This window comes from Henckelia pumila, chromosome 4 (genome assembly GCF_033568475.1).
Source record: "Henckelia pumila isolate YLH828 chromosome 4, ASM3356847v2, whole genome shotgun sequence".
NCBI classification, from domain to species: Eukaryota; Viridiplantae; Streptophyta; class Magnoliopsida; order Lamiales; family Gesneriaceae; genus Henckelia; species Henckelia pumila.
In genome coordinates this window covers 212,700,712-212,710,331 of record NC_133123.1, presented here as the reverse complement: position 1 = coordinate 212,710,331, position 9,620 = coordinate 212,700,712, and the positions used below count along the sequence as shown (strand labels likewise).

The 9,620-nt window shown below is 36.3% G+C and overlaps 1 protein-coding gene and 1 long non-coding RNA gene across 8 annotated transcripts; one reads left to right on the top strand and one right to left on the bottom strand.

Annotated features, from left to right (window-relative positions):
* Positions 1 to 3,389: 3,389 nt before the first annotated feature.
* Positions 3,390 to 7,817, bottom strand: LOC140894659 (uncharacterized). 7 transcript variants are annotated; one of them, XR_012153887.1, is made up of 6 exons: positions 7,003 to 7,817; positions 6,527 to 6,633; positions 6,254 to 6,400; positions 5,899 to 6,020; positions 5,423 to 5,600; positions 3,390 to 5,236 (listed from the first exon to the last, which is right to left on the bottom strand). It is a non-coding gene; the product is annotated as an uncharacterized lncRNA (long non-coding RNA). The 7 variants fall into 7 exon arrangements; XR_012153890.1 differs by having other exon boundaries at positions 5,423 to 5,587; XR_012153888.1 differs by having other exon boundaries at positions 3,390 to 4,990; positions 5,180 to 5,236; positions 5,423 to 6,009.
* A 558-nt stretch (positions 7,818 to 8,375) lies between these two features.
* Positions 8,376 to 9,236, top strand: LOC140894658 (dehydration-responsive element-binding protein 1A-like). Its single transcript, XM_073303225.1, has one exon. The coding sequence runs from the start codon at positions 8,430 to 8,432 to the stop codon at positions 9,036 to 9,038; it is 609 nt and encodes a 202-aa protein (XP_073159326.1). The 5' UTR covers positions 8,376 to 8,429; the 3' UTR covers positions 9,039 to 9,236.
* Positions 9,237 to 9,620: the final 384 nt, after the last annotated feature.

Genomic DNA, 9,620 nt, shown 5'->3' with positions numbered 1-9,620 from the left:
GGGACTAAAACGCAATAAATGGATTTATTAGATATTTAAGCATGTTTTTGACTCATTCTTCACTTCATCCCCTTCCTCCATCTCGCCTCCCACCATGGAAATCACCCATTTCATTTCCCAAGCTTTGGGATTTCCATTTTTGATCGATCCGTCCGATAGAATTGATTTCTGACTGGATATCTACGATCACAGCGACGAGTGCTCCGTTTGGAAGTAAGTATATCTTAATTCTGAGAATTTTGAATTTTTGGACATTGTTAGAATTGATTTATATTCGGAGAGGATGATTATGAGATAGCTGTGATAGTATATCTAAGACGGTTCAAAGATCCAACGACGATCGGAATTGATATGAATTTTCTAGTTATTTTCGAAAATTGGAGTTTTAAGATGTGTTGGGATTGGATTGGAAATGATATGAATTGATTGAATTGAGTTTATTGAAATGATATATTGCTGTCTGCATTTCCGGTTTGATCAGTTTATAGCGGTTATGCCGTCAGTTTGAGTTTTGGATATCGTTTCGATGTTTTGATCGTATCGAGTTTGATTGAGCTTTTGATGTCAATATTGATCCTTCTGACTTCTTCTGATAGATTGAATTGAAGTCAGCGGAGTTGTGAGATAACAGCTTTGGTCAGTTTGGAAGATTGAAGTCGGTACAGTATCAATTTTCTTTTTATCGATTGAAGAAGTTGATTGAGTTTTGAATGAGTTTGATTGAATATTGACTATTATCCTTGCTATTTGATTTCAGATTGAAGTACCTTCGAAGCGAATAAGGTAAAAGATGACTTAGACTTGAATGGAATGATTAACTCGAATTAGACTGGATTCGAGTGTTCCAAAGAAATCACATACTTGCATGATTGAATGCTTATTGGAAATCATGATTGAATGCTTAGTTGAAATCATGATTGAATGCTTATTTGAATTGGTTATTGAATTTATGATTGAATGCATGACATGACATATGCATTCATATTGATCCGAATGATTATTCATTTTGAATTAGACGATCTGGTGATTATAGTTGAGTGGCCTTGTAGGCGAATTACTACATGTGCGGAAATAACTCTCTATAATGCTTCGGAGTATAGAGGATTAAAATATGCCTCGTCCACCTCGAGAGGGTAGTCGGTGTGATTGTTAGATATTTTAACCTCGGGATCCCAAACCGAAGAAATAAAGAAAGAAAAATTCCATTTGATTATCTGAGTCTGATAATCCAGAAGTTTTACAGACATGCATATCATTTTAATTCAGTACTTGAATGAATTACTTGAATTATATCTGAAGTTGATATACGAGGTGAATTGATGCATATCATGTTTGATATGTATATTTTGATATAGCATGTTGTCTCTTTTACTGGGAATATCAATTCTCACCGGATTATCCGGCTTTTGTCTTGTTTTTGTATGTGTACTTGGCAATAGGTGAGGCAGGACCAAGTCAAAGACGACAAGGATAGATTGAGATCAAAGATTAGAAGTGAAACTTCGGTTTAGAACGGAAGAGCATGTCAATCTAGTCTTTTGTTTTAGGTTGTATTTGTGTCGAACCTAGAACCGATGCATGTTCTCTTCGATGAAGAAATGTATAACTCTAAAACTACCATGTATGTTGAATAATTTTTAAGCATGGTTGCATGTTGTTGTTTATGAATTATGATCATCTAGATTGAATTGAATTGATGATTGGAATAGAAGTGCATGTTCTGAATTTTCAGATTTTCTGGGCAGACCATGCGCTAGATCGCACGAGTTCGTGGGATCGAGCGCGGCCCCTTTTTATTTGAGGCAGTAGACTCAAAATTTTGGTGCGCTCGATCCTGGCTTTTTGTAGGATCGAGCGCGGCTCATATTATTTTCTCGGCAGAGAGTTTCAAAATATGGTGCGCTCGATCCTGGACTTTTATAGGATCGAGCGCAGCACTGTTCATCAGAAAAATAAATTTTTTTTTTTTGTTATTTAATTAATGTCTTATCTTTTGGCCTTTGATTGATTATCGATAGGACTAACTCTTGATTAGATGATTAGAATCGGGGTCTCACAGTTCTTCTCTGCCATACTCATCTTCTGCAAAATAGATCACACGCATCGTCTTGTTATGACATTTGTGAAGTGGGTGATAAGGGTCACCACACTTGAAGCAAAGACCCTTTTCTTTCCGAGTGAGATATTCTTGGTGTGAATATATTTTCCCTTATCGACCGCCTTGATGATACAGGCGATTTCCTCCTCCCTTCTCTTGCGTCATCGGTGGTTGAGATGGACCCGGAGATCGGGTTTGGATTATTTTCTTTGTGGACTGATCCCAAGATCCCCAACTCCGAGAAGGGTTAGGGCTAAAAGTAGTGGGATTAATCCTGGTGTCCATGGGTTGGGCCCGGCCTGCCCAACCAGTAGTATAACCTTTAGGTTCCCACTTCTGGCCCATCGAAAAATACCCACAGTGATTGTCCAAAAAATCACCGAACAGTTCTTCTTCAATTGCACGCGCCAAATCCATTGCACGCATGATGGACTGTGGCTCGTGAATACCGATCTGCCGCCGTGTCTCCTCGCGCAACCCACCCAAAAAATAGCCTAACACCTGGTCCTCCGAGATATTCCCGATTTGAGATAACAGTATCTCAAATTGCTCAATATAGGCATCCACGGGCTATCGTTCTTGGCGTAGACGTACCAATATCTCGAATGGATTTGCAGTCAAGCCGCCCCCATAACGTTTCACCAATTCACCAGCAAATCGCTCCCAACTCATGTTGGGAATCTTTGTTTTCACCCACCGGAACCAATGCGACATCACCCCTTCCATGGCGATATGGTTCAGTTTCACGCGATTGCTAGGGGCCATGTTCTGCAAATCAAAATATTGTTCCATCTTGCTTAACCACCCTATGGGATCTGAACCATCAAATCCAGGTAACTCGATCCTTCTTAAAGCTTGGTGTAGCTCATTAGGGTGATGGTTTTGGTTACAACTCATGTCCTCCGTCGTAATTTCTGGAGGTTCTTGGCCGGAATCTTGTTGATGTCCAGAAAGCAAGGAGTCGTCCCTCATCCCTCCCTGTCCGTGGATCATCTGCTCAACCAATGATTTGAGTTCCAAAAGATCGGTGACCTTCTTGGATATGGCTGCAACATCGCCCTGCACCTTTGCCATTTCTCCCACCGATCGAGTAAGTGATGCTATATCCCCCTGCACCATAAACATCTGATCCTGTAGCCCCGTCACCATTCTCCCCATAGCCTCCATATTAGTTTTTGAACGGGTGCTGGCCATCTTTCTCAGTGTCGTGCCGGCAGGTCGGACCAATTTGTTGTGAAAAAGAAGAATGAACGACAATCACAACGATATCAAAGATGTTATCCAACCAATAAAAGCTAATAATATTGCAATATTTCCAGAGTTAAACTTTGTAATACAAATATACCCTAGCCTCAGCTATTAAACACTCACAAAACAAAATGATAACAGAATAATTCCACGTTACTCATCACGTGTAGGTCCCCTCTTCTTTCTCTCATAGACATATTTCATAATGGGCCTTTCTTCCTGGACTGGGCCTGTTTCATGGTTGTCACCCTTTTCTTCATAAACTGATATATGCTCCTGATCTTGGCCTATCTTAGACGGGCCTGTAACAAAAGATGATACAAATCTTTGTGGTGGTAATTGATTCAACAATTCCCAGTTTAAAGTCTCAGATACACTGATACACACATGATATGTAAGAAAAATAAATACGGACTGTAAATAGATAACCACAGGTATGTAAGGAGAAAAACCCAAATCCAATGCAAACTACAACATATTTCATGATAAAGAGTTGGAAAGCAGAATCTAATTATCCAAATTCAATCACATCACAATGTCAACAAAAAAAAAAGAGTGTTCAACGCAACTGGCGAACTTCTCTTTCAGACTCGAGAGAGTGAGAACATCACCCTCTCTAACTCCACCCCAGTGATATCCAGCCCCGTCTGCCTCCTTCACCTCCCTCGCTGTGCATTTCTCAAAACTTTCGGCTGCAAGATCTAAAAATTCATTATCCAGACACTCATTTGTCTCAATCTATCGCAAGAAGAAGATGAATTCAAGGATGACTGTTGTAAAAAGTGTTGTCTTTCAACTGTTGTGAATGATCATTTTTGTTGTAGTGTCGTCTCCTTGAATTAAAAAAAAAATTCTAAAACTTTCGTGCCATAACAAGTTTTCTTTTTGTCAATCTTTCAAGAAAAGGGTTCCTCTTAAAACAACATAAAAAATTGAATTGTTCTCCTAAATTTTCTTATATCTTTCTAATTATCGTTAGCAAAATTAAGTAAAAAACCCCAATTTGTGGACACGCTCTATAAAATAGATAATATAAACATTAATGCATATACATGCATAATTGAATATATATGCACACATTCTAACAAAAACTTGTGTTCTGTATAGGTAAGGAGAAGTACATAATATATATTAAAAAGAACAGACTACACCTGACACATCAAGCAAAATAAATTCCCCTCCTCATTTAATTTTCAGGTCTCAAACCATTTAAATACTACTTACATTTAGATATTGTATCAAAAGACATTAACTTCTATAAAAAAAACATAAGTATAAGACACTGTCAAAATTAACCAAAACCAGTGTTGCGATTCAGAGAAAATGTTAGCCTTAATGTCCAATATTTCTTATAAATATATATTAGGGTAATTGAAAATCTCACAACTTAATTAGATACCATAGAACGTGTTAGTTTCTTATAAACTAAGTAAAATATATTGTATTTAGTTTGAAGAAATATGGCCAGGCACATAAGATTCATAGTCATGCCACAAAACAATTTCAACATGGAACATTCTCAAATTAACAATTTAGCCACACACAAAAAACTAGTAATTCCACACCATGTGTTATTCCTCAGAAAAATGAAATGATTCAGGATAATTTATGAAGGTGCCCCATTCATATATCAAAGCTCCTCCCCTGAAATTTGATAGAAGATGGATGTTACGAAATCAAAGGAAATGATAAAACACGTGTTATTCTCCATACAAATCTAAAATACTGAAAGAAACAGAAGAAAAACACAAGATTGAATCTAAAATACTGAAAGAAACATAAGAAAAAACAAGATTGATAACCATATAATTGAGATAGAGAGTAGAGAATCACCTGGGATGAAGTACACGGTGCCGCACCTGGATGATCAATGATGGTCATCCCGAAGATCTGAGTCCATCAATTATTAAAAAGTTATAGAATTTAAGATATCTCACACAACAATTACTCTTTATGACTGAATTTTACCTTCTAACCAAAAAATGCTAAGATAGTGACATTTATTCCAGAAAGGGGAATGAATTAAAAAAAAACAGACTCAAAAAAGGAAGAGGGCAATTCCTAAACAGTACTTACTGATCAAGATCAACAACCCCCTCCATAACTTTTGAAGAAGATGATTCAAAAGGAGACCTTTCAGCAACATGAGCGTCTCTTTTTGTAACCAAATATTCATTCTTGCACTCAGTTTTAAAGATGAAAAGCTCCACAGATTTGTGCTTCTCATTCTTTCAGTAGTCTCTGTATAAAAATCCTGTGTTTAAAGCCAAAGAAATCACCATGTTGACAAACCTTAAAGTCATCATGTTGAACAAAGAGACTTTCCCCTTGAATCTGATGGAACATAAGGATCATTTTTTTACAAGGAAATAGAGGAAACCGAGTCTTCTATAGTTTTGAAATCAAACATATCATTGGACATGAGAGCCCCATTAGTATGCTACCAAAGTTATGGCACACTAGAGGCAGACAACTGAGAATGAAATATCAAAGCGTCACAAGAACTACATAATACAAATTAAATCATGTTGAAAATAATACTGAAGTTTAACCTTTCCAGATGGGTTTCGTTCATTTCATGGACACTTCCACAACTTATGAACAACATTGGTAGCCAGCGCAAGCACAACTAGACCAGAATTAGTGTACAGCAACCGCACAACCTGGAGGACAGCTGGTTACATATAAAGGGAAAGAATCGAAAATTCGAAAAGTCAAAAGTGGGTATAAAGCATAGAGATGAGTAGAAATAGTTACATGAATGACGAATGTATCATGCATTAATAAACTCAACTCTTACAACAATTACAGACAATGTATTAATTCAAAGAGATATTGGTAAAGACCTTTCCGCCTTAATTTATACTTCCTTCTATTAGAGTTTGACAAATCTTCCAAATAACATACCTTGCTTGTTGTCAATGGATCAGGAAGCATCAAATTCTTGACCTGAGATGAATCAGCTATGTCTGGGAACTTCCAAATTTAAAATTTTTCACTAGCATCAAGAATCCGTAGTTTTATATCAGCCACCCTGCTACTTTCTACAGTGGCCTGTCATTTTCAAATGGAACGATCAAATCATCGCACGGTACAAGGATGTAATGAAATTTCAATTCGGATTCCACGCAGTTATCAAAACAGTAAACTAAAATGAATACAAGAGCAGTAGTGCATTACCATATTGCCAAGGGACATTGGTTGTGGAGTTCTATCAGTACTTCGAGGATGGGCGATAGTGAAGCAGAAACATTAGGAATGGGACCTAATGAACCAACAATTGCTGGCTGCAAAAGAAGTTGCGTGTGAGGATTTAAAACTAAAAATATGAAACATTTGAAGAAAGGTACGCAAGAAAATAGAAAATACATTTCCGTAATTTGATTGGATTTGTAATTTGGATTTTGGGGTAAGTCCCCGTTTGGATTTGGTAGACATTTTTTAAAAAAAACACTTTTTTAAACTATAATTTTTTGATTTTGAAAAAGCTCTATTTTCTACTTAAAAAAGTGTTTATTTAAGCACTTTTCTGGTCAGCCAAACACTTTATTAAATAAAAATCACTTAAAAAAAGTGTTTTTTTGGCCTGATTTTTGAAACCAAACAGGGCCTAATACCAGTACTGATAATGAAACCAATGATAAAACCATATATACCCAAAACACCAGCCATAACTACCGGCACGATGGATTTCATCAACAACTCTGGTCGCATCACACCCATGAACGCCACCCCAACACCGCTCTTCGTCGTTCCGTACACGGCTCCCATACCCGCAGAGACAGAGTTGAAATAATCAAAACAAAAGCTTAGATCTGAAAAAATTGGAAGGGATCGTGAAGCTTGAGGCTTCTAGATCTCAAGGAAGCATCGATCGCGCTGCTTGGCATCACGATTACTAAGGAGAGTTGGGCATTTTTGCAGACAGAGTGGAATTGATCTCCGCAGGCGGAAGTGAAGATCGAGAATGGAGATGGAGATAAAGCGCCAAGGAGATAATGAAGATACTGAGAAAGGTGAAAGGGATAAGTCAAGGGTTCCCGTTTCAATTTTTTTACTTCATCACTTTTCTACATAAATTTTATTTTTTTCCCCTTTTTACTTCGTCAAAAATAAATTATCGAAGTAAAATATTACTCAAAATTATTAGTGAAGCCCGAGTTTTATAAAATCTGAAGTAAAAAATGTGTTTTTACTTCGCTAGTCTTATTACCAAAATTGATTATTACATATTACTTCATAATTAATAATTGTCAAAATAAATAATAGCAAAATAAAAGCCCCAAATTCTACTAGTGCGCCCCTGCTCTTAGCAGGTGATTCGGCCTAATATATGTTTAAAACTCGTGCGTTAATTAACTTCGATATGTGTTTTATATTACTAGCTTTGTCAATACTATTTTTAAATACATTTTTCTACTTATATTGCACAATAATTAATATTAAATAGAATCAAATACAGTATAATTAATTTTCGGGCCTTGGTATATATTCTTTAAATTCAAATTCATGAAGTTCCTAATCTCGTCAGGCAAATCTCATTAGAAAGGGAGAGGTATAATAAATGAGAGGTATTTTATTTTAAAATATTATTTAAAAGATTATTATTATGTTATAATTGAAGTTTCCCAGATAAAAATCACATGCATTTAATTTTTTTTCCAAAAATACTCCAAAAAGTTTATCTGTCCTGAAAAACAAAAGAAAAAGAAATGAAAGTATATTTAAATACATATGTATTATAAAAAATTATTTTAAATCCAAGCATCAACGTATTGTAAAATATTTGTTCACATTCTTTAAATATATATTTATTTATTTGTTCACATGTGCAGTAGAACAACTAATGTGAGACCCCACCCACTAACTTTCGACTTTCTCCTCGATTTAGTTGAAAAGTCTAAACCGTGGGCACCCCGTAACCTTATCCACATCCCGCTCGCGTTCTAAACCTTATCAATCAAGTACTCTACTTCTTACTTGAATACATACATATAAATACAACATCTCCCCTTTTCCCCCAAACAACAAAGAAATTTGAAAATATATATCTTATATAGTTACTTCCAAGAATATAATTCAGATGTTTACAAGTTACTATTGTCATGTTGAAGAATCCAGTTGTTCTGAGGAGGAAGTAGTGATCAAGTTAGCTTGCAATAACCCCAAAAAGAGAGCGGGAAGGAAGAAGTTCCGGGAGACGAGGCATCCCGTGTACCGAGGCGTGCGGCGAAGGAACTCCGGGAAATGGGTTTGCGAGGTCAGAGAGCCTAACAACAACAAGTCCAGAATTTGGTTGGGAACTTTCCAGACACCAGAAATGGCGGCGCGTGCACATGATGTCGCAGTGATCGCCCTTCGTGGAAAGTCAGCTTGTCTCAATTTCGCCGACTCATTGTGGCGCTTGCCCATTCCAGCTTCCGGTAATGCTAAGGATATTCAAAAGGCGGCGGCTCAAGCGGCGGAGGCCTTCCGACCGGAGTTGGAGTTATCCGTCGAGGAAGAACTAAAAACATCTGCCGCCTTTGAGTCGCCGGAGGATGTCTTATTTCTTGACGACCAACTGTTATTTGGGATGCATGAGTTGCTTGCCGATATGGCTGAGGGGTTGATGATGCCGCCGCCGCCTCAGTACAGTGAAAACATGGAAATGATCCATGCTGACGTCTTTTTATGGAATCATTCCTTTTAAATTTCTATGTTCTTGGTACAATTTTTGATGTGAAGAATGTTATTTTTACGTGCCGTATAATTTTTCTTAGTACGGACATGGTTTAAAAATAACAAATTAGAATAGTAAAAATGTCAGATAAAATATTTTGTTCTGTTTTTCATTATTATAACAAATTAGCTAGATCAATATAAATAAAATTATATGTTCGCAAGTCAAGGGAAATGAGTTTGCTTATATCATTCAGCAGCTATCATCTATATCTATATCTATACTTTTATAAATGTATGAGGTTGCCATTATAAAATCCCTCCACTTGTTTAGATTAATAAAATTAAAGTGAATTTGAAAACAATTTATCTAATGTTTTATGTTCATTCATTAGTATTGTGATGGATTTCAATTAATTATCAAATATGCACTTGATTTGAAATCAAAATATCAAGTTGATCTTTCTAAAATCAAATCTCTTCTTCAAATCAAATTAATCAATCTAAACACAACCTAAAATTATATGTTCATATGTCAATATTCATAGCCATGTTATTAGGTCATGGATATATATATATTTGACTTGAGATTTTCAAGTATCTTCGGCGATTT